At 41.2% G+C, this 26,201-nt stretch overlaps 1 protein-coding gene across 1 annotated transcript in view; it reads left to right on the top strand.

Annotated features, from left to right (window-relative positions):
- myo6a (myosin VIa) overlaps window positions 1-26,201 on the top strand; it is an 82,785-nt gene that overhangs the window by 19,023 nt on the left and 37,561 nt on the right. Inside the window, exons 10-13 of the mRNA XM_083898930.1 lie at window positions 5,608-5,688; window positions 9,653-9,833; window positions 12,577-12,721; window positions 25,297-25,454. Of these exons, the coding sequence (XP_083755056.1) occupies window positions 5,608-5,688; window positions 9,653-9,833; window positions 12,577-12,721; window positions 25,297-25,454 (565 nt within the window). The remainder of the gene's footprint in view (window positions 1-5,607; window positions 5,689-9,652; window positions 9,834-12,576; window positions 12,722-25,296; window positions 25,455-26,201) is intronic.

Below are 26,201 nucleotides of genomic sequence, written 5' to 3'. Positions count from 1 at the left end.
TCCGTTTTTAAACGTTAGCGTTACTTTAGAGACACATTTTAACAATCGGGTAGTCACGTAAACGTGACGTCACGCGCGTCTTTGTCCGGTCAGTCGTCATGGAAACGGCGCCATGTGCTAACGTTGACACCATTTTAACAATCGGGACGTTACGTAAACATGATGTCACGCGTGTCTTTTCATGACGTGAACATGACGTAAACACGCTTCCTCTACAGTAACATTAGCGTTAGAGACTCATTTTAACAATCGGGAGTTACGTAAGCATGACGTCACGCGTGTCTTTTTCCGGTCAGTCGTCGTGGAAACAGCGCCGTTTGCTAACTTTGACACCATTTTAACAATCGGGACGTTACGTAAACATAACGTCACGCGCGTCTTTGCCCGGCAGTCGTTGTGGAAACGGCGCCGTGTGCTAACGTTGACACCATTTTAACAATCGGGAGTTACGTAAACCTGACGTCACACGTGTCTTTTTCGTGACGTAAACGTGACGTAAACGTGACGTAAACGTGACGTAAACGTGACGTAAACGTGACGTAAACGTGACGTAAACACGCTTCCTCTACAGAAACGTTAGCGTTAGAGACTCATTTTAACAATCGGGACGTTACGTTAACATAACGTCACGCGCGTCTTTGTCCGGTCAGTCATCATGGAAACGGCGCCGTGCGCTAACGTTGGCGCCATTAACCGTCGTTAGCGCGCTAACGTGCCCACCGCTAGTCCTTACAGCGTAGAAAGTTGCTAAAAATAAGTCGCCTTTGCCCTGAACGTGACTTGAATTGACCAAGCGTCGTGTTTGATTTGACGGTGGGAAATCTAAAATTGCGACCTTTTTATAACCGGGCTCTTATTGGACGACGTCGGCTGTCAATCACTCTAGTGTGCGCTCGTCCAGAGGAACATGGTTTCTTCTGTGTTTCTGTCTGACTTTAAACGCTGTCGCCCTTTAACTTGTAAGCACGTTTGACTCCGACACGTCCATCATCATCATCATCGCCGCCGTCGTCCTCGTCGTGGTTATATTTACGAGCCTCAGGTTCACGCCGAGCCACCGCGCGACACCTGATTTAAAATGAGTGATGGCAGACGGAGGTCAGAGGAGGAGACGCAGACGTGAGGCTGATCTTTAATTTACTATAAAACTGAGAAAAGACGATCGCATAGAAATTTAATCTCTGTCTCATCTTTAATCTGGAGATGTTTTTCCCTCCCGATACGGATTCCGATACCGCGTACCTTTTAAAAACACGAATGAATACAGCAAATGGAAGCCATTTATATTTTAAATTGAACAGTATGGAACAGGAGCGCAACAGCAACTTAACTAAATAAATAGAGAAATAAATTCCTTTGATTAAACTTAAGCTCCTCAGCTAACGTCAGCCGATCAATTCTTCTTCGTGCCTCTAAAACGGCGCAACTGTTTTAAGAGCGACGAAGAAGAACTGTGTCAGAGCTAACGAGTAATTCCGATTCCTATTTCTTTTTTTTTTTTTTAAACCCTCTTTATTAATTTTCTGACACTTTAAACAATACAGTACAGACACATAAAAACCTCACATACGTACACTCTTACCAATACACAAGACAAGGGGGGTATACACATATACTGTAAAAAAAAAAAAAAAAAATTTGAATGAAGACAAATTAAGTTTGAAAATACAATGAAATATTAATATATATACACGCTGTACACGTATATAATTGCATGAGGTAAAGCAAAGAAATTAAAAACCAAACAAAGAAATGAATAAAAATTAAAAAGTTAAGATAAAAAGTCAATTAAATAAAACAATTTGGATGCTCTAAAATAATGCTCTAATAATCTAAAAATCCGATTCCTATTTCTAATAAATTACGCGGTATCGTATCGGTGCTGGGACTCCAGGACTCGCCGATACCGATGCTGGGATTTTGGGCCTTTCCGATATTGGCGTCTCCATCTTTAACCGCGAGGCGTCTTCAGCTTCTCTGATGACTCTTTTACGTGATTAAATATCAGAAAAACAGCCGTGTTTATTGTGCAGAAGTCACAAAATAGACCAAACGAACCAATCGATGTTAAAACCGTGACGTGTTTTAACACAGGAACAGAAAAAAGTGCTGAACATATGAGATAAATAACATGTAGAAACAAAACAATGAAATACTGTGGCTGAGCTTTGGTGAGACTGACACCAGGGGGCAGCACTGCACCATCACACACACAGAGAGAGCAGCTGTGTTCAAACATGAACCATGAGAGTGCACTTTAGTGTCACGTTCACTTCTTCTTCTTCATCAGAGAAGAACGTTCACCCTCTCACCTCAGGCATCTCCTCACTAACCGTCCGTCAAACGCTCCGTCAATATTTTAATTCTCTTTATCGACTCTTTATTCTGTCGCAGAGTAACTGAGCCTCACGGCTTCAGTCGGATCAGAGTAAAGAGAATAACTCGACACAATTCATGTTTTCATACTTAACCACACGGTGGCGTAGCGGCTCACAGTCATCGCGGGGGTTTTCTGTTTCCGACTCGAACCCGACAGAATATTCCCAACCTGAAACACTTCCCAGAGTTTTTAGCCAACGCCGATGTCGTGAAGTTTGTTCCCGTTAGAAGCTGAACTCGTACAAAAATCGTATTATTTTCGTATTATACTCTAAACTCACGGCGCATGAGAGCGAGTGAAGGTAATGCAGGGTTCAAGATGTGGTGAGCTCATGACGTGCATTTAAAAGTCTGGTTAAAAAAAATAAAAATCTGGGAAGTTTGGAATGTTCTGTTCACTCTAGAAAAGCAAAAAAATGTACGGTTAACGGTCAATTTTGGAATATTCCGTCAGGTTTGGACATGCAAAAAAAAAAAAACAACGTATAGGAGGCGTGTCGGGTTCGGAATGTTCTGTTCGCTTCGGAAGCGCGGTGAACATAACATTTTGAATGTTCTGTCGGGCTCAAATGGGAAAAATTTATTTCGGAAGCGTTTGGAGTTTGGAATATACTATCGGGTTCGGACAGAAAACGGATCTCGGAAGCGTGTTGAGTTCGGAATATTCCGTTCACTTTGGAAACAAAAATTTCTGGGATGTGCTGTAAAGAGTCAATTTTAGAATATTCTGTCGAGTTCTAACACGAAAAAAAATCGGGAGATGTGTCAATTTTTGGAATATTCCGTCAGGTTTGGACAGGAAAAAAAACCTGTATAGGAGGCGTGTCAAGTTCGGAATATTCTGTTTGCTTCGGAAACAAAAACTGGGAAGTGCGGTGAACAGTACATTGGGAATATTCTGTCAGGCTCAAATGGGAAAAGTTTATCTCGGAACGTGTCGAGTTTGGAATATTCTATCGGGTTCGGACAGAAAACGGATCTCGGAAGCGTGTTGAGTTCGGAATATTCCGTTCACTTTGGAAACAGAAAATCCGGGATGTGCTGTAAAGAGTCAATTTTGAATATTCTGTTGGGTTTAAACGGGAAGAAATTTGGGAAGCGTGTCAATTTCGGCATATTCAGAAAACAAAATCTGGGAAGTGTGTCGACTTTGGAATATTCTGTTGTGTTTGGACAGGAAAAAATGTGCAAAGTGTGGTAGATTCTGAATAATTTGTCAGGTTCTTATGGAAAAGAAAAATCTTGGAAGTGCGTCAAGTTCGGACTATTTCGTTGGGTTTGGACAGAAAACAGATTGAGGAAGTTTGTTGATTTCGGGAAAGTTTTCTGCGAAGTTTGGAATATTCTGTCAGGTTGGTATAAGAAACAAAAATGTATTGAAGCGAGTTGAGCTGGGAATAATCCGTCGTGTCCGGACAGAGAAATCAATCCCAGATTTCCCTGAGTCACATCTTTGTTTTCTCAGCGTCTGATGAGACTGAACTCTTGTGATGTTTCCAACTCGTCTCAATAATTACATTTGCATATGCGACAAAAGGCTCCTCCCCCTCCTCCCTCTCTCCTCCCCCCCCCCCCCCCCCCCTTCAGTAATCGATGGTGATCTGTTGTCATGGCGTCTTCTCCAGCTGGAAGCAGGGAATGACGGCTCTGACATGGATTTCCCAGGCGTTCACAGCTTCTCTTGTTCAGATGGACGACGAGTCCCCGTTCAACAGATGGACGACGAGTCCCCGTCAAACAGATGGACGACGAGTCCCCGTTCAACAGATGGACGTCAACAGAATGTTTCATAGAAGACACCTGGGACATCAGGACATCAGGACACTGTCTCTGCCTTTGTTTGGAAAACTCTTTCTGTCAGTGTGAGAGAGGATTCTGCTGTCGTAGCAAGAGACGATTCATTAAGTTAGCGGTCAACTTCCGAGATTTTTCTGGTCAAACTTTACGGGAATATTCCGAACTTGACAGACTTACGATGTTTTTTTTTCTTCTCCAAACTTTACGAATTTTCCCAAACATGACACACCTGCGAGGTTTCTTCTAGTCCAATCTTACGGAATATCCCAAACATGACACTTCCGCGATTTCCTGTGGTCCAACCTCACGGAATATTCCAAACTTGACACTTCCGAGACTTCTGCTGGTCAAACTTTGCGGGAATATTCCGACATTGACACACTTCCAAAGTTTTTGTCTTCTCCAACTTTACGAATTTTCCCAAACATGACACACCTGAGATTTCTTCTGGTCCAACCTCACGTAATATTCCGAACTTGACAGTTCCAAGATTTCTTCTGCTTGAATTTTTCCGGAAATATTCTGGACTTGAGACACTTGCGAGATTTCTTCTTGTTCAACCTTATGGAATATTCTGAACATAAAGTTCCAACATTTGTTCTGGTCCAACCTTAGGGAATATTACGAACATAACCCACTTCCGATATTTTTTCTTGTCAAACCTTACGGAATATTTTTTCCGAACTTGACACACTTCGGAAATTTCTTCTGGTTCAACCTTGCAGAACATTCAGAACGTAACACACTTGCAACATTTTTTCTTGTCAAACGTTACGGAATATTCTGAGCTTGACACACTTCTGAGACTTCTTCTGGTCGAACTTTACGGGAATATTCCGAACTTGACACACTTCCGAGATTTCTTCTGTTTGAACTTCACAGAATATTCCGAACATGACACACTTCCGAGATTCTTTAGCCAATCAGAGCGTTTTTAGCCAGTGTCAATGTCGTTTAATTTGATCCTGTTAGAACCGACGTGTTAGTGTGACTGTGTTAGCGTCGACGTGTTAGCGTCAACGTGTTAGCGTGACTGTGTTAGCGTCAACCTGTTAGCGTGACTGTGTTAGCGTCAACCTGTTAGCGTGACTGTGTTAGCGTGACTCTGTTAGCGTGACTCTGTTAGCGTCAACGTGTTAGCGTGACTGTGTTAGCGTGACTGTGTTAGCGTCAACGTGTTAGCGTCAACGTGTTAGCGTCAACGCGTTAGCGTCAACATGTTAGCGTCAACGCGTTAGCGTGGGGGGTTTTATTCTCTAAACTCCTCGTGGTGTTTGTGTTAAACTCAGGTTTTCTGTAAACTGTTGTTGTTGTGGGAGGTTTTTATTGCATCATTCTCTGAAGACTCTCTGACAGGTTTATATATTTATATATATTTATTTATATATATATTTTTATATGTTTATATCTTTCTTTTTTCTTTCCTTGCAGTACCTGAACAGAGGATGCACTCGCTTCTTCGCCTCCAAAGACACGGACAAAAACATCCTGCAGAATCGCAAGAGCCCTGAGGTAATCTGTGTGTGTGTGTGTGTGTGTGTGTGTGTGTGTGTGTGTGTGTGTGTGTCACTGTGTGTGTGTGTGTGTGTGTGTGTGTGTGTGTGTGTGTGTGTGTGTGTGACAGAAGACACTGCAAAAACAGCTCTGCTGGAAATGAAATCGGAGAAATAATCTCTATCAGGAGATTATATCTATAGGAAAACTGTCTCCTTTATAATGGGATTATACCTTTTGGAAGATAATCTCGTTTATCATGAGATTATATCTCGAGAAAAATGATCTTGTTTATAATAATGAGATTATATCTTGAGAAAACAGTCCCGTTGATAGTGAGATTATATCGTTAGAAAACAATCTAGTTTATAGTGAGATTATATCTTTAGAAAACTATGTTTATGATGAGATTATATGTCAGAGTGAGTTTGTCCACTGGGGGGCGTCTTTGTCTTGTTTTGGTCTCTTTGTGACTTGTTATCGAAAACTTTTCCTCTCAAACAAACAAACAAACATCATCATCATCATCATCATCAGCAGCAGATTATTCCTCATCTCGTTACGTCTCAGTAATCTCACTCACAGGATTTTGTGAATAATCTCACATTTCCATAAACACAGAATGATAATTATTCTAATCCCGCGCTCAGCGAGCTGCGTTAATAACAGAAGCTCGTCACGGTAATCCAGGTTCTTGTTCTTCACCTTCGGCCTTAGATTAATTATTCTACACTGGTCTTCTATTAAAGTGTGTGTGTGTGTGTGTGTCACTGTGTGTGTGTGTGTGTCACTGTGTGTGTGTCTGTGTGTGTGTGTGTCCTGCTGAGACTCTCATACAGATTTATAATTAACTTCACTGTGGAACAGCTTTATAATGAGATTATATTTTTGGAAAACAATCTTGGTTTATAATGAGATTATGTCTTTAGAAAACTATCTCTTTATAGTGAGATTATAGATTATATCTTTAGAAAACGCTCTCATTTATAATGATATGTCTTTAGAAAACTATCTCGATTAAATCAGAGTATAGATTATATCTTTAGAAAATGCTGTTGTTTTAATGAGATTATAGATTATGTCTCCAGAAATCTATTTTGTTTTTAATGATATTATAGATTATATCTCTAGAAAACAATCTCGTTTCATTTAGATTATAGATTATATCTTGAGAAAAAGATCTTGCTTGTAATAAAAAACTCATGAGAGAACTAGATTGGTAGAAACGTTCACTTGGATTAGAGGATTAATTGATGAGATTATGAAGGTCATAATCTCTGTGACCTCACAAAAACAAATTCACTTTATATTTCACAGTTGTAGAGTTTTGCCTGTTCTTTTAATCTCAGATTAAATGCTGACGTTGTCTTTTTTTCCTGGTGATCGGTGACCGAGCGTTAGCGTTAGCGTCTCTCTCTCTGTGTGTGTGTGACGGCGCTAACGTCCAGCTGTGATTTTTAACTGAGTTTGTAAGATTCCAGATTAGTGGGAGTGAGATGAGTGCAGTGGTGTCTCCACAGACACAGATTATCCTTCTTTTTTAAGCGAGTTGTTGTTGTCGTGACTTCAGGCTTGTTTTGTTCTCTGTGCTGAGTAAGAACACACGACCACGCTCTGTCCTCCTGAAACTAAAGAACAGAAAAGAGTCTGCAGAGACTTTATGGACTTTGGTGTGGGGGAGTGAGTGACTTTGGTGTGAGAGAGTGAGTGCCTTTGGTGTGGGAGAGTGAGTGCCTTTGGTGTGGGAGAGTGAGTGACTTTGGTGTGGGAGAGTGAGTGACTTTGGTGTGAGAGAGTGAGTGACTTTGGTGTGGGAGAGTGAGTGACTTTGGTGTGGCAGAGTGAGTGACTTTGGTGTGGGAGAGTGAGTGACTTTGGTGTGGGAGAGTGAGTGACTTTGGTGTGGGAGAGTGAGTGACTTTGGTGTGAGAGAGTGAGTGACTTTGGTGTGGCAGTGAGTGACTTTGGTGTGAGAGAGTGAGTGACTTTGGTGTGAGAGTGAGTGACTTTGGTGTGAGAGAGTGAGTGACTTTGGTGTGAGCGAGTGAGTGACTTTGGTGTGAGAGTGAGTGACTTTGGTCTGGGAGAGTGAGTGACTTTGGTGTGAGAGAGTGAGAGACTTTGGTGTGGGAGAGTGAGCGACTTTGGTGTGGGAGAGTGAGCGACTTTGGTGTGGGAGAGTGAGCAACTTTGGTGTGGGAGAGTGAGTGACTTTGGTGTGGGAGAGTGAGTGACTTTGGTGTGAGAGAGTGAGTGCCTTTGGTGTGGGAGAGTGAGTGACTTTGGTGTGAGAGAGTGAGTGCCTTTGGTGTGGGAGAGTGAGTGCCTTTGGTGTGGGAGAGTGAGTGACTTTGGTGTGGGAGAGTGAGTGACTTTGGTGTGAGAGAGTGAGTGCCTTTGGTGTGAGAGAGTGAGTGACTTTGGTGTGGGAGAGTGAGTGACTTTGGTGTGAGAGAGAGAGTGAGTGACTTTGGTGTGAGAGAGTGAGTGACTTTGGTGTGGCAGTGAGTGACTTTGGTGTGAGAGAGTGAGTGACTTTGGTGTGAGAGTGAGTGACTTTGGTCTGGGAGAGTGAGTGAGTTTGGTGTGAGAGAGTGAGTGACTTTGGTGTGGGAGAGTGAGCGACTTTGGTGTGGGAGAGTGAGCGACTTTGGTGTGGGAGAGTGAGCGACTTTGGTGTGGGAGAGTGAGCGACTTTGGTGTGAGAGAGAGAGTGAGTGACTTTGGTGTGGCAGAGTGAGTGACTTTGGTGTGGCAGTGAGTGACTTTGGTGTGAGAGAGTGAGTGGTTTACAAACTTCAGTTTTTAGCCACTTAGCGGAAATATATCAAATTAAATCGATGTCGGTTTAAGTCTACGATATCTACAGAACATGTTCACGTGTTTATTTCACTGTTAGACAAACTTTTCCTTGTGTAAACTGAAGTTTGTAAACCACTCACTCTCCCACACCAAAGCCCATAGAGAAAACCAGTGATTTTAACATCACAGCACAACAGGAGCTGTTAAATAACAGTAAAAACAGTAACTTAACTACCACAAGTTCAAATGTCTAATTTTGTCAAATTCGGCTTTTGAAAACCTTCACTGAGATTAACCTCAGTGACACAAAGTGACCACACGAGGCAGTAGTAGACCAGCAGCTCCTGTGTCCCCGTGAGCTAAAATCACTGGTTTTCTCTGTGGGCTTTGGTGTGAGGAGAGTGAGTGGTTTAACAAAGTGAAGATAAAGACGTGAACATGTGATTTTCTTGCTGTTTCTAATGTTTCGTATCACTTATCAAAGTCAGAGTCTCTCTGTCTCCTCCCTCCCGGTGCGTCAGGTTGACTAAAATGAGCGATAAAACAGCGTTGTTGTTGTTGTTGTTGTTGTTCTGTGATGATGAACCATATATTTACTGTATGTTTCCTCACTGCTCCGTCTCATATGACCCAGGACGACCAGGTGACGTGGCGTCTCCTCCTCCTCCTCTTCTTCCTCTTCTTCTTCTTCTTCTTCTTCACGTTGTCTTTGTCTCAGTGAGGTGCATGATGGTCTCTCTCTGCTGTGATTTGCTGGGTTTCTTCTTCTTCTTCTTCTGTGTAGACGACGTAGAGCGTTTCACTGTTGATCTGAACTCTTTTCTGTCGTGATGTGGGTGATGACCTTTATGAGCTTAAAGGGACAGTACGGCGTGTTTTTAAAGTGTGGTCGTATGAGATACTGACGTAAACGGAGGTTAATTAATTAGCGAAAGGTTCAGATTATAAAATCTACGTCAGTTTAAGTAAAATGTTGCCGTGTTTGGTAACAGATTATAAACAGAAAAAAAAAAAATATTCTATCCCCAGAAAGCTACGTTTAAAAACAAAATAAACTCGTATTACTGGATTGGTGTTTCTGACTTTGTCGTCCCTTTGTCCCCGTGTCCTGGTCCTGGTCCTGGTCTTGGTCCTGGTTCTGGTCCTGGTCCTGGTCCTGGTCTTGGTCCTGGTCCTCCAGCACCTGAAGGCCGGTCCTCTGAAGGACCCCCTGCTGGACGACCACGGAGACTTCAGCAGGATCTGCACGGCCATGAAGAAGATCGGCCTGGACGACACTGAGAAACTGGATCTGTTCAGGGTGGTGGCCGGAGTCCTGCACCTGGGAAACATCAACTTTGAGGAGGCCGGCAGTACCTCAGGTATATATATACATATACATATACATATACATATACAGTATAAATGTACACAGGAAGTACCAAAGATAGAAGAAGATAATCTGGCTCCGTGTGGTTGTCGAGGTTCTGCCCAACTCTACCTCCTCTTCCTCCTCCTCTTCCTCTTGTTTCTTGTCTAATTGAAGAATCACAGACTCTGGACTGAATTATGACTTTTCTTCAAGTCAAATGTGTTGATTACAAAGTAAAAAGATAAAAATATAAAGAGGAGGAGGAGGAGGAGGAGGCGCAGCAGGAGGAGCTTGTTAAGTGAACTGTTTCTCAGCAGGAGGTCGTCATGCAGCGAGCTTTCATACAGTTCAGCAGCTCCACTCTCTCCAGGGAGGAGTTTTAATCCAGGATTTAATCCAGATTCTGAAAAAGATTCAAACGCAAGTCTGTGGGGTCGAGAGAAGCCACGGCAAACGAAGTCCTCGACGCCTAACGAAGTCTACGACGCCTAAAGAAGTCTACGACAACAAACAACGCCAAACGAAGTCCGCGACGCCAAACGAAGTCCACGACGGCAAACGAAGTCTGCGACGCCAAACGAAGTCCGCGACGCCTAACGAAGTCTACGACGCCTAACGAAGTCCATGACAACAAACAACGCCAAACGAAGTCCACGACGGCAAACGAAGTCTGCGACGCCAAACGAAGTCTGCGACGCCAAACGAAGTCTGCGACGCCAAACGAAGTCCGCGACGCCTAACGAAGTCTACGACGCCTAACGAAGTCCACGACAACAAACAACACCAAACGAAGTCCACGACGGCAAACGAAGTCTGCGACGCCAAACGAAGTCCGCGACGCCAAACGAAGTCCGCGACGCCTAACGAAGTCTACGACGCCTAACGAAGTCCACGACAACAAACAACGCCAAACGAAGTCCACGACGGCAAACGAAGTCTGCGACGCCAAACGAAGTCTGCGACGCCAAACGAAGTCCGCGACGCCTAACGAAGTCTACGACGCCTAACGAAGTCCACGACAACAAACAACACCAAACGAAGTCCACGACGGCAAACGAAGTCTGCGACGCCAAACGAAGTCCGCGACGCCAAACGAAGTCCGCGACGCCAAACGAAGTCCGCGACGCCTAACGAAGTCTACGACGCCTAACGAAGTCCACGACAACAAACAACGCCAAACGAAGTCCGCGACACCAAACGAAGTCCGCGACGGCAAACGAAGTCTGCGACGCCAAACGAAGTCCGCGACGCCAAACGAAGTCCGCGACGCCTAACGAAGTCTACGACGCCTAACGAAGTCCACGACAACAAACAACGCCAAACGAAGTCCGCGACGCCAAACGAAGTCCACGACGGCAAACGAAGTCTGCGACGCCAAACGAAGTCCGCGACGCCTAACGAAGTCTACGACGCCTAACGAAGTCCACGACAACAAACAACGCCAAACGAAGTCTGCGACGGCAAACGAAGTCCGCGACGGCAAACGAAGTCCGCGACGGCAAACGAAGTCCGCGACGGCAAACGAAGTCCGCGACGGCAAACGAAGTCCGCGACGGCAAACGAAGTCCGCGACGGCAAACGAAGTCCGCGACGCCAAACGAAGTCCTCGACGCCTAACGAAGTCTACGACGCCTAACGAAGTCCGCGACGTCAAACAAACGACGACAAACGAAGTCTGCGACGTCGAACATCGACAAACGAAGTCCGCGACGACATATGAAGTCCACGCCAAGCGCGAGTACATGACAAAGTACACAACGACAAACAACGACAAACAACGACAAACCACGACCTGACCACACTGTGACGTTGCACAGACAGAGCAGATGATTCATGAACGTCAGGTTTCTGCAGACGTTCAAGTCTCTTTAAGTGTCTGAACTCTGTGAGGAAAACCATCTGGACCAAGAAGAAGAAGAAGAAGAAGAAACTTACCTCACAGACGATGGAGAAGATTCCTCATGTGTTGTCGTTTTTGTCGTCAAAACCTCGTCTGCTGAGTCAGCGCAGGAATTTTACCCTCCAGACGACCTTTTATATAAAAAATAGTAACAGCAATAACAATCAGTCAAAAGCTTCTTTATGCAACACTTTTCTCTAAAGAATACAAATGTCAGTCAGTGTGTTACACACCCACACACACACACACACACACACACACACACACACACACACACACACACACACACACACACAGTAAAAAGAGTGTGACATTTAGATGTGATATGGATCAATAAAACAACAACAAAGAAAGGTTGAGAGAATCAAAGATGAATCTCAGGGAAACTGTGTTCATATCTTAATAAAAGATCAATTAAAATAAAAGAGCAAAGGAAACAAAATAGGAATTAAAAAAACATTACATTTGAAAACCTCATATATAACAGAACTGTGTGGAAAACTGTTCCACTGAAGTTTGTAAACCACTCACTCTCCCACACCAAAGCCCATAGAGAAAACCAGTGATTTAAGCTCACGGGGACACAGGAGCTGCTGGTCCTCTGCTGCCTCGTGTGGTCACTTTGTGTCACTGATTTAGATCCAAATGAAGGTTTTTAAAAGCCGAACTCATAAATGAAGACATTGTAAGTTAGTGATGGAGGCAGCAGTGGATCAACAACTCCTGTGAACTCCTGTGTTTCTGTGATGTTAAAATCACTGGTTTTCTCTATGGACTTTGGTGTGGCAGAGTGAGTTATAGTGTGTGTGACAGGATCGGTGTTGACCTCTGACCTCTTGTGCTGCTCTCACAGGCGGCTGCACCATCAAGAACCAGTCGAGTAAAACCCTGGAGCACTGTGCAGATCTGCTGGGCCTGGAGGAGGACGACCTGAGGGTCAGCCTCACGTCCAGGGTCATGCTGACGACAGCAGGGGGCGCCAAAGGAACGGTCATCAAGTAAGAGCGAGCTGCACGCACACGCACACACACACGCACACACACGCACACACACACACTTAAACAAACAGATGGACAACATCCACTGTGATGTGTGAGACTCTCAAAGCTGTTTGTTTGTTTTTACTGATTTTAAACATCCACAGACTGTGTCTTTGCTTTAGCTTCTGTAGCGTCGTCACATGTGTGTAAACCACTCACTCTCCCACACCAAAGCCCATAGAGAAAATCAGTGATTTTAGCATCACAGGGACACAGGAGCTGCTGGTCTACTGCTGCCTCGTGTGGTCACTTTGTGTCACTGATTTAGATATAAATTATATATTTCAAAAGCCGAATTCACTAAAATCAGTCATTGTAAGTTAGTGATGGAGGCAGCAGTGGATCAACAACTCCTGTGAACTCCTGTGTGAGTGACTTTGTGTGGGAGAGTGAGTGACTTTGGTGTGGCAGAGTGAGTGACTTTGTGTGGTTGAGTGAGTGACTTTGGTGTGGTTGAGTGAGTGACTTTGGTGTGGGAGAGTGAGTGACTTTGGTGTGGGAGAGTGAGTGACTTTGGTGTGGCAGAGTGAGTGACTTTGTGTGGTTGAGTGAGTGACTTTGGTGTGGTTGAGTGAGTGACTTTGGTGTGGGAGAGTGAGTGACTTTGGTGTGGGAGAGTGAGTGACTTTGGTGTGGGAGAGTGAGTGACTTTGGTGTGGGAGAGTGAGTGACTTTGGTGTGGCAGAGTGAGTGACTTTGTGTGGTTGAGTGAGTGACTTTGGTGTGGGAGAGTGAGTGACTTTGGTGTGGGAGAGTGAGTGACTTTGGTGTGGGAGAGTGAGTGACTTTGGTGTGGGAGAGTGAGTGACTTTGGTCTGGGAGAGTGAGTGACTTTGGTGTGGGAGAGTGAGAGACTTTGGTGTGGGAGAGTGAGAGACTTTGGTGTGGGAGAGTGAGTGGCTTTGGTGTGGGAGAGTGAGTGATTTTGGTGTGGGAGAGTGAGTGACTTTGGTGTGTGAGTGAGTGACTTTGTGTGTGAGAGTGAGTGACTTTGGTGTGTGAGAGTGAGTGACTTTGGTGTGAGAGTGAGTGACTTTGGTGTGGGAGAGTGAGTGACTTTGGTGTGGGAGAGTGAGTGACTTTGGTGTGGGAGAGTGAGAGACTTTGGTGTGGGAGAGTGAGTGACTTTGGTGTGGGAGAGTGATTGACTTTGGTGTGTGAGAGTGAGTGACTTTGGTGTGGGAGAGTGAGTGACTTTGGAGTGTGAGAGTGAGTGACTTTGGTGTGTGAGAGTGAGTGACTTTGGTGTGAGAGTGAGTGACTTTGGTGTGGGAGAGTGAGTGACTTTGGTGTGGGAGAGTGAGTGACTTTGGTGTGGGAGAGTGAGTGACTTTGGTGTGGGAGAGTGAGTGACTTTGGTGTGGGAGAGTGAGTGACTTTGGAGTGTGAGAGTGAGTGACTTTGGTGTGTGAGAGTGAGTGACTTTGGTGTGTGAGAGTGAGTGACTTTGGTGTTGGAGTGAGTGGTTTACAGACGTCTGTCTCTCAGTGAAGATAAAGACGTGAACGTGTTCTTAAATTCTGACTATAAACTTTAACGATTATCGTCGTCTTCACTCGTCCAGATAAACTAATCTAATCCATAACTCAGATTATCACTAACATCCTCCGTCTCCTTCACGTTTTCTCGTGATCTCGTCACAGAATCGTCATCATTTTTATTTCCCTCTTGTTTACGGCGTCTCTTACTCAAAGTGACCTTCCTGCAACTTTTTTTCTTGTTATAGCTGTAGACGGATCACAGATTCTTCTGGAACGCGTCCTCCTCGTACATTAATGGGGGGGGGGGGTGTTTGGACGAGCTCATCTTTCTGAGGGGGGGGGGGGGGGTGTTTGGACGAGCTCATCTTTCTGAGGGGCGGGGGAGGTGTGTTTGGACGAGCTCATCTTTCTGAGGGGGGGGGGGTTGTGTTTGGAAGAGCTCATCTTTCTGAGACACTTTTCAAACCAAGCACAAAAACCTCGTGTTGTTACAATCTGGAGTTCATACGTCAACGATGAACCGACTCCGTGCTCCTGCTTCAAATCCTCACCAGAGTTTCACTCCTGCTGTTTGTGTCGATGTGTGCGACAAAAACGAGCGAAAATAGTTGAAATAGTGACTTTGATTATTGAATAATCCCTGAGTGACTGCGACTGTTTTATCACACAATATACGATCTCTTTTTAAATTTGTACGAATAATCGCCAGAGAGACGCCACCGTACGATATTATAACGATATAGAAGTCAGGATATGCTATCACGATATTTAACTCGCAGTACAATATTATCGCGATAGTTAAGTCACGATACTGTTGCGATAGTTAAGTAACGATATTGTCACGATATATATCGATGGTTAAGTCACGATATTATCGCGATAGTTAAGTCACGATATTAACACGATAGTTAAGTCACGATATTATCACGATAGTTAAGTCACGATATTGTCACGATAGTTAAGTCACGATATTATCGCGATAGTTAAGTCACGCTATTATCGCGATAGTTAAGTCACGATATTATCACGATAGTTAAGTCACGATATTGTCACGATAGTTATGTCGCGATATTATCACGATAGTTAAGTCACGATATTGTCACGATAGTTAAGTCACGATATTGTCGCGATAGTTAAGTCACGCTATTATCGCGATAGTTAAGTCACGATATTGTCACGATAGTTAAGTCACGATATTATCGCGATAGTTAAGTCACGCTATTATCGCGATAGTTAAGTCACGATATTATCACGATAGTTAAGTCACGTTATTATCACGATAGTTATGTCACGTTATTGTCACGATAGTTAAGTCACGCTATTATCGCGATAGTTAAGTCACGATATTATCACGATAGTTAAGTCACGATATTGTCACGATAGTTATGTCACGTTATTGTCACGATAGCTATGTCACAATATTATCGCTATAGTTAAGTCACGATATTATCACGTTATCCAAGTCTCGATACGACGTTATCAGATATTTAAGTCACGATATGATATCATCACGATGTTGAGATAAACGCAGTATTTGCGAAATTCTCTCACAACAGCTGCGGCGAGAGTGAGCTCATGGCTCCCTCTGGTGGACTGAAACGTCAATTGATTTTTTTTTTTATGCTAACCCACAAAAAGTTTGTATCGGCACGTCAAATCACGATATTTCGGTCGTTCCCGTCCAGACGCTTGATGGCGTTAAAAATGTCGGATCGTGACGAGCACTGCGACGATTTATCGGAGAATGAATGCGTGAACACGTGAACGCGTGAACACCTGCTGCTAACGTCTGTGTTTACCCACGAGAACGTAACGAATGAATCATAGATATCGGCCGATGTTTTCATGCTGCTGTGGACGCTCTGAGCTCAAGGTCCTAATTATGAGTCGCGTGTTGAGTCACTGCTGCTGTTTCTGCTGCTGCTAAAGCTGCTGCTGCTGCTGCTGCTGCTGTTGTTGTCAGGAAGCTGTGACGCTTTTTCAGGCCATTTTCTGCTGCAAACAAGTCAAAAGACACTTTACTCTTGTTAACAAGGCAATTTATTGTCCTCTGCGACACACACACACACACACACACACACACACACACACAGCATCATAGTTATTCAGCCTTCCATTAAAGGCTCAAGCTCTCGCACAGTCGGGTCTCGGCTCGCTGGAAACTTTAATGACGACAAACTGTGAGCGTACGATACGCTCGTTGTGTCGATGATGAATGTGAGGTTTGGTTTTTGCCGAGTCATGATCGGTTAAAGCAGGAAACCGGGTGTCGTGACCCAAAATGACCACATACGACGACCATACCATGTTCCATAGAGAAAACCAGTGATTTTAGCATCACAGGGACACAGGAGCTGCTGGTCCTCTGCTGCCTCGTGTGGTCACTTTGTGTCACTGAAGTAAATCTAGATGGAGATTTTCAAAAGCCGAATTCACTAAAATCAGTCATTGTAAGTTAGTGATGGAGGCAGCAGTGGATCAACAACTCCTGTGAACTCCTGTGTTGTTGTTGATGTTAAAATCACTGGTTTTCTCTATGGGCTTTGGTGTGGGAGAGTGAGTGACTTTGGTGTGGGAGAGTGAGTGACTTTGGTGTGAGAGAGTGAGTGACTTTGGAGTGGGAGAGTGAGTGACTTTGGTGTGGGAGAGTGAATGACTTTTGTGTGGGAGAGTGAGTGACTTTGGTGTGTGAGAGTGAGTGACTTTGGTGCGGCAGAGTGAGTGACTTTGGTGCGGGAGAGTGAGTGACTTTGGTGCGGGAGAGTGAGTGACTTTGGTGCGGGAGAGTGAGTGACTTTGGTGCGGGAGAGTGAGTGACTTTGGTGTGAGAAAGTGAGTGACTTTGGTGTGAGAGAGTGAGTGACTTAGGTGTGTGAGAGTGAGTGACTTTGGTGTGTGAGAGTGAGTGACTTTGGTGTGAGAAAGTGAGTGACTTTGGTGTGAGAGAGTGAGTGGTTTACAAACTTCAGTTTTTAGCCACTTAGCGGAAATATATCAAATAAATCAATGTCAGTTTAAGTCTACCACGTCTACAGAACACGTTCAGATCTTTATTTCACTGTTAGACAGACTTTTCCTTGTGTAAACTGAAGTTTGTAAACCACTCACTCTCCCACACCAAAGTCCATAGAGTAAACCAGTGATTTTAACATCACAGCACACAGGAGTTCACAGGAGTTGTTGATCCACTGCTGCCTCCATCACTAACTTACTATGACTGATTTTGTCAATTCGGCTTTTAAAAACCTTCATTTGGATCTAAATCAGTGGCACAAAGTGACCACACGAGGCAGCAGAGGACCAGCAGCTCCTGTGTCCCCTGTGAGCTAAAATCACTGGTTTTCTCTATGGGCTTTGGTGTAGGGAGAGTGAGCGGTTAACAAACGTCAGTTTCCTGATCTAAAACAGGGAGATAAAGTGTTATATATATGAAACTCTGAGCTGTGACTTTAAATCGTGGCGTTCACACAAATCCGTGACCATTTACAGAGTTTGACTGCAGCGGCCGTGGTTTTATGTTCAACTAGAATTTCCTCTGATGTGAAATAATTCAACATAAAAATGCAAGGAAATAAAAAAAAAGAATTGGTGTCTGATGATGAGAGTTTTTTTTATGACTCTCTGATTCCACGCTCCTTATTACACCTTTGATAATGTAATGTGCTCAGCAGACCATAAAGTGACAGAATATCAGGCTTTTACTCTGAAATAATGTCCAACACCAGCAGACTCTGCAACGTGCCGTCGTCGTTTGGAGATGGAGGAAAATATTTGATTTCCTTTTTATTGGAGGAGTTTTTTTTTCTTTTACTGTGCGAAAACTCGGTGACGGACGACGCCGGCGACCGCGGACGAGCTGTAAATAAAGACGAGCGGCGTTTTTTAAAGTCCTGTGGCGTTTAGATTAAATATACACAAAACTCAAAGTTACACATAATCCAATTTAAAATGTTTATTTTTCCGTGGCGTCAGCGACTATAATGATGGTAAATTTCGAGTCATTCTGAGATACTTTTTGTTTTCGTTAAGAAAGTCAGCTCACTGTCAAAGTGCATCAGAGCAAATGGATAATTTCCTGATTTTCAAAAATTCATAAAAATTATTCCTTAGAAGCTTTGCAAATATTTTCAACTGATCATTGTTAAGGGCTATGCCGACTATTATGATGGTAAATTTCGAGTCATTCCGAGATACTTTTTGTTTTTGAGAAGAAAGTCAGCTTTCTGTCAAAGTGCATCAGAGCAAATGGATGATTTCCTGATATTCAAAAATTCATGAAAATTATACCGTAAGAGATTTGCAAATATTTTCAACAGATCCTTGTTCAGGGCGATGCCGACTATTATGATGGTAAATTTCAAGTCATTCCGAGATACTTTTTGTTTTTGAGAAGAAAGTCAGCTCACTGTCAAAGTGCATCAGAACAAATGGATCTTTTCCTGAATTAAAAATTCATAAAAAATATTCCTTAAGAGATTTGCAAATATTTTCAACAGATTCTTGTTCAGGGCAATGCTGACTATTATGATGGTAAATTTCAAGTCATTCCGAGATACTTTTTGTTTTTTTGAAGAAAGTCAGCTTTCTGTCAAAGTGCATCAGAGCAAATGGATGATTTCCTGATTTTCAAAAATTCATGAAAATTATTCCGTAAGAGATTTGCAAATATTTTCAACAGATCCTTGTTCAGGGCAATGCCGACTATTATGATGGTAAATTTCAAGTCATTCCGAGATACTTTTTGTTTTAGAGAAGAAAGTCAGCTCACTGTCAAAGTGCATCAGAACAATGGATCTTTTCCTGAATTAAAAATTCATAAAAAATATTCCTTAAGAGATATGCAAATATTTTCAACAGATTCTTGTTCAGGGCAATGCTGACTATTATGATGGTAAATTTCAAGTCATTCCGAGATACTTTTTGTTTTTTTGAAGAAAGTCAGCTTTCTGTCAAAGTGCATCAGAGCAAATGGATGATTTCCTGATTTTCAAAAATTCATGAAAATTATTCCGTAAGAGATTTGCAAATATTTTCAACAGATCCTTGATCAGGGCGATGCCGACTATTATGATGGTAAATTTCAAGTCATTCCGAGATACTTTTTGTTTTTGAGAAGAAAGTCGGCTCTCTGTCAAAGTGCATCAGAGCAAATGGATAATTTCCTGAATTTCAAAAATTCAAAAAAAATATTCCTTAAGAGATTTGCAAATATTTTCAACAGATCCTTGATCAGGGCGATGCCGACTATTATGATGGTAAATTTCGAGTGATTCCGAGATACTTTTTGTTTTTGAGAAGAAAGTCAGCTTTCTGTCAAAGTGCATCAGAGCAAATGGATAATTTCCTGAATTTCAAAAATTCAAAAAAAATATTCCTTAAGAGATTTGCAAATATTTCCAACAGATCCTTGATCAGGGCGATGCCGACTATTATGATGGTAAATTTCGAGTCATTCCGAGATACTTTTTGTTTTTGAGAAGAAAGTCAGCTTTCTGTCAAAGTGCATCAGAACAAATGGATCTTTTCCTGAATAAAAAATTCAAAAAAAAATATTCCTTAAGAGATATGCAAATATTTTCAACAGATCCTTGTTCAGGGCGATGCTGACTATTATGATGGTAAATTTCAAGTCATTCCGAGATACTTTTTGTTTTTTTGAAGAAAGTCAGCTTTCTGTCAAAGTGCATCAGAGCAAATGGATAATTTCCTGAATTTCAAAAATTCAAAAAAAATATTCCTTAAGAGATTTGCAAATATTTTCAACAGATCCTTGATCAGGGCGATGCCGACTATTATGATGGTAAATTTCGAGTGATTCAGAGATACTTTTTGTTTTTGAGAAGAAAGTCAGCTTTCTGTCAAAGTGCATCAGAACAAATGGATCTTTTCCTGAATAAAAAATTCATAAAAAATATTCCTTAAGAGATATGCAAATATTTTCAACAGATCCTTGTTCAGGGCGATGCTGACTATTATGATGGTAAATTTCAAGTCATTCCGAGATACTTTTTGTTTTTTTGAAGAAAGTCAGCTTTCTGTCAAAGTGCATCAGATCAAATGGATCATTTCCTGATTTTCAAAAATTCATGAAAATTATTCCTTAAGAGATTTGCAAATATTTTCAACAGATCCTTGTTCAGGGCAATGCTGACTATTATGATGGTAAATTTCAAGTCATTCCGAGATACTTTTTGTTTTTGAGAAGAAAGTCAGCTCACAGTCAAAGTGCATCAGAACAATGGATCTTTTCCTGAATTAAAAATTCATAAAAAATATTCCTTAAGAGATATGCAAATATTTTCAACAGATCCTTGATCAGGGCGATGCCGACTGTTATGATGGTAAATTTCGAGTGATTCCGAGATACTTACAAATGGATCTTTTCCTGAATTAAAAATTCATAAAAAATATTCCTTAAGAGATATGCAAATATTTTCAACAGATCCTTGTTCAGGGCGATGCCGACTATTATGATGGTAAATTTCGAGTCATTCCGAGATACTTTTTGTTTTTGAGAAGAAAGTCAGCTCACTGTCAAAGTGCATCAGAGCAAATGGATGATTTCCTGATTTTCCAAAATTCATGAAAATTATTCCGTAAGAGATTTGCAAATATTTTCAACAGATCCTTGATCAGGGCGATGCCGACTATTATGATGGTAAATTTCAAGTCATTCCGAGATACTTTTTGTTTTTGAGAAGAAAGTCAGCTTTCTGTCAAAGTGCATCAGAGCAAATGGATAATTTCCTGAATTTCAAAAATTCATGAAAATTATTCCGTAAGAGATTTGCAAATATTTTCAACAGATCCTTGATCAGGGCGATGCCGACTATTATGATGGTAAATTTCAAGTCATTCCGAGATACTTTTTGTTTTTGAGAAGAAAGTCAGCTTTCTGTCAAAGTGCATCAGAACAAATGGATCTTTTCCTGAATAAAAAATTCATAAAAAATATTCCTTAAGAGATATGCAAATATTTTCAACAGATCCTTGTTCAGGGCGATGCCGACTATTATGATGGTAAATTTCAAGTCATTCCGAGATACTTTTTGTTTTTTTGAAGAAAGTCAGCTCACTGTCAAAGTGCATCAGGGCAAATGGATAATTTCCTGATTTTCAAAAATTCAAGAAAATTATTCTGCAAGAGCTTTGCAAATATTTTCAACAGATCCTTGTTCAGGGCGATGCCGACTATTATGATGGTAAATTTCAAGTCATTCTGAGATACTTTTTTTTTTTTTTTGAAGAGTCAGCTCACTGTCAAAGTGCATCAGAGCTAATGGATAATTTCCATGATCCATCATCGTGGCTGACAGTCACAACATTGAGCTACGCTAATGCTAATTCAAAATAAAAACATTTGCTTTGTCCCTAACGAGTTTGCCCAGTGTTTGTATTATGTTGGCCCTACGCTAATGCTAATCGTAGCCTCGCTTGCTTACCTCTGGAAACGGGTTCTCCAAGTTAGCCGCAAAGTAGTAGCAGCATGCTAATGCAAAATAAATGTGTTTGCGTGTTGGTGAATGGACGCCTCGTTGCTTCAGTACAATAACACCATGTTCTGCAGTGAACCGTGTGAAAATGTCTCGCCCACATTTAAAGTTACACTTCTGGTTTTTTCTTTTCGTTACGGCAGAAAATCCAATTTAAAATCTGTGTTTTCTTTCTTTTCCGCTGCGTCAGTAATGACTGTGACACACACTCACACACACACACTCATGGAGAATACATATGAGGCAGCGTTAGTGTGCGATCAGTGTCGTGACATTCTGCTGCCCTGGCATTTTGACCTGTGGGCTTTTAAAGTCGAGGACACTCTCACTGTGTTCAGAAGTCCTCGGCTCGTCATGAATTAAACATGACGAGGTGAGAGGACACAGGTGAGAGGACAGAGGAGTGAGGACACAGGAGAGAGGAGAGAGGACAGAGGTGAAGGTGACGAGCTGCTGCATCGAGTCTCTTTGACGTCTGTTCTGTGTGTTTTTGATATGGACGAAAACGCGAGTTGGAACAGGGTTAGAGTTGGGTACAGCCCTGAGTCAGGCTTACTTTTTGACTGAGAACGTGTTCACGTCTTTATCTCACTGTTAAGACAGACTTTTGTAAGTTTGTAAACCACTCACTCTCCCACACCAAAGTCACTCACTCTCCCAAACCAAAGCCCATAGAGTAAACCAGTGATTTTAACATCACAGGAGTTCACAGGAGTTGTTGATCCACTGCTGCCTCCATCACTAACTTACAATGTCTTTATATTTATGAAAAACACACACATCGTAGTAATGTGTCAGAAATGTCGTAAATACTTCGCAATGTGTCAAAAATGTCATAAAAACATTTTCGCAATTTGTCATAAATGTCGTAAAAACATAGCAATGTGTCAAAAAGTTGTAAATGCAACGTAAAACATTGCAGTAATGTGCCAAAAATGTCATAAGGTTTTTTACGCAATTTGTCAGAAATGACGTAAATACATCGCAATGTGTCAAAAATGACGTAAATACATCGCAATGTGTCAAAAATGACGTAAATACATTGTAATGTGTCAAAAAGTCGCAAAAACATTTTCGTAATTTGTCATAAATGCTGTAAAAACATTACAGGAATGTGTCAGAAATGTCGTAAATGCATCGCAATGTGTCAAAAATGACAAATACATCGTAATGTCATAAATGACGTAAACACATTGCAGTAATGTGTCAAAAATGTTGTAAAAACATTTTCGTAATTTGTCAGAAATGTCGTAAAATCATCGCAATGTGTCAAAAATGACGTAAAAACATCGCGATGTGTCAAAAATGACGTAAAAACATCGCGATGTGTCAAAAATGACGTAAATACATCGCAATGTGTCAAAAATGACGTAAATACATGGTAATGTGTCAAGAATTTTTTTAAAAGCATTTACGGAATTAGTCAGAAATGTTGTAAAAACATCGCAATGTGTCAAAAATGACGTAAATACATTGTAATGTGTCTAAAATGACGTAAATACATTGTAATGTGTCAAAAATGCGGTAAATGCACCGTGATGTGTCAAAAATGTCGTAAAAACATTTTCGTAATCTGTCAGAAATGTTGTAAAAACATCGCAATGTGTCAAAAAAAGACGTAAATGCATCGCGATGTGTCAAAAATAACGTAAAAACATTTTCGTAATTTGTCAGAAATGTTGTGATAACATCGCAATGTGTTTAAAATGACGTAAATACATCGTGATGTGTCAAAAATGACGTAAAAACATTTTCGTAATTTGTCAGAAATGTCGTAAAAACATTGCAATGTGTCAAAAATTACGTAAATACATCGTGATGTGTCAAAAATGACGTAAAAACATTTTCGTAATTTGTCAGAAATGTCGTAAAAACATTGCAATGTGTCAAAAATTACGTAAATACATCGTGATGTGTCAAAAATGTCGTAAAAACATATTCGTAATTTGTCAGAAATGTCGTAAAAACATCGCAATGTGTCAAAAATGATGTAAATACATTGTGATGTGACGAAAATGATGTAAATACATTTTCGTAATTTGTCATAAATGTCGTAAAAACATCGCAATGTGTCAAAAATGTCCTTAATACATGGTAATGTGTCAAATAGTCGTAAAAGCATTTTCGTAATGTGTCACAGATGCTGTAAAAACATTGCAGGAATGTGTCAGAAATGTCGTAAACACATCGTAGTTTGTCGTCGTCGTCGTTCCACCGACGCCTGAATAAATATGTAAATGATGTGTAAATAAACGTGTTTGTAAACATAGATCACACACTGAGCTCTGAGTCAACAGGAAATTACAGACGCACCTGCAGGGATCAGGCAGCGCCGTTACCCATGATGCCGAGTGTCTCTGTTGTGTGTGTGTGTGTGTGTGTGTGTGAAATAACGTATTTGCTGTGGAGATAATTTGTCGATGGGGGAGGGGGGGGTGAGTGAGTGAGTGAGTGAGTGAGGGAGGGGTGAGGAGGACGTGGGAGTTGTTGTTGTAGAGATGGTTTCTCATCACACTCACTTATTGTCCTGTGTGTCCTTCACTGCTGCTTCTGTCTCACAGGAGTCAAATCCTCATGACGTCTGAACACAAACTCACTTATTAATGCAGCGCACGCACACACACACACACACACACACACACACACACACACACACACACACTTGTTCGACGTCCTTAGCGTGGACACCGGTCACAGATATGATGCATTTCCTGTCCTTGGCCATGAACGACTAACCTTCATCTTTCACCTTTACCTTCACATTTATATTAATCTTAACTTAAACCTACAGTTCAAACACTATTAAAGGGTTATTATTGTTTGTTTGTCAAAAATGTTGTTAAAAGAGATTGCAGTAATGTGTCAAAATGGTAACATTGTAGTATAGTTGCGTCAAGAATGTGATAAAAACATTGCAGTAATGTGTCAAAAATGTCGTAAAAAAATTGCAGCAATGTGTAAAAACATCGTAGTAATGTGTCAAAAATGTCGTAAATACATCGTAATGTGTCAAAAAGGTGTAAAAGCATCGCAGTAATGTGTCAAAAATGTTGTAAACGCATCGTAATGCGTCAAAAAAGGCATAAAAACATCGTAGTATAATTGTGTCAAAAATGTCGTAAAAACATCATGATGTGTCTAAAAAGGTGTAAAAACATCATAGTAATGTGTCAAAAATGTCGTAAATACATTGCAGTAGTGTCAAAAATGTCGTAAATACATCGTAATGTGTCAAAAAAGGTGTAAAAACATCGTAGTAATGTGTCAAAAATGTGGTAAAAACAGTAATGTGTCAAAAATGTCGTAAATACATTGTAGTATAGTGACAAGAATGTGGTAAAAACATTGTAGTATAGTGACAAGAATGTGGTAAAAACATTGTAGTAAAGTGTCAAAAATGTCGTAAATACATCGTGATGTGTCAAAAAAGTGTAAAAACATTGCAGTAATGTGTCAAAAATGTCGTAAATACATCGTAATGTGTAAAAAAATGTGTATTGTGTATCGTAGTGTATATAATTGTTAATTGTTAATAATTGTTTGTGTGTTTGTTTTTCAGAGTGCCGCTCAAAGTGGAGCAGGCTAACAACGCTCGTGACGCTTTAGCTAAAGCCGTTTACAGTCGACTGTTTGATCACGTCGTGACCAGAGTTAACCAGTGTTTCCCCTTTGAATCGTCCGCTAACTTCATCGGAGTCCTGGACATCGCTGGGTTCGGTCAGTGTCAAAATATACAAAACACCAACACATCGTAAATACATTGCAGTAATATGTCAAAAACGTTTGTAAAAACATTGTAGTTTAGTTGTTTCAAAAATGTTGCAAAAAAATAGTAGTGTCAAAGATGTCGTAAATACATCGTAATGTGTCAAAAAGTCATAAAAACAAAGTAGTACTGTGTCAAAAAGCTGTAAATACATCGTAGTATAGTTGTCTTGAAATGACGTAAATACATCATAATGTGTCAAAAATGTCATAAAAACATGTCGTAAAAACATCGTAGTAATGTGTCAAAGTCGTAAAATGTAGTAATGTGTCAAAAATGTCATAAATATATCGCAATGTCGTAAAAACATTGCAGTAATGTGTCAAAAAAGTTGTAAAAAACATCGCAGTAATGTGTCAAAGTCGTAAATTATTGCCGTAATTTGTCAGAAAAAATGACGTAAATACATCGTAGTATAGTTGTCTTGAAATGTTGTAAATACATCATAATGTGTCAAAAATACGTTGTGGTGTAGTTGTCTTAAAAATGTCGTAAAAACATGTCAAAAAAGTCGCAATATAGTTTGTAGGATGTCCAGATGATTTGTACGGAAGCCCAGAGAGGACAAATTTATCTCTTTTATCACCAGTTTCTCTTAATTGTTAAAAAAAATCTATTCTTATTTAAATGATATTATATTAGAAAAATTATGTCTTTAAAACACCACGTTTGAAGGATTTAAATGTGTGTGTGTGTGC

Source organism: Microchirus variegatus, assembly GCF_963457635.1.
Source record: "Microchirus variegatus genome assembly, chromosome: 12".
Lineage (NCBI taxonomy): Eukaryota > Metazoa > Chordata > Actinopteri > Pleuronectiformes > Soleidae > Microchirus > Microchirus variegatus.
The sequence above is the reverse complement of the archived record's forward strand: the minus strand, read 5'-3'. Positions and strand labels throughout refer to the sequence as shown.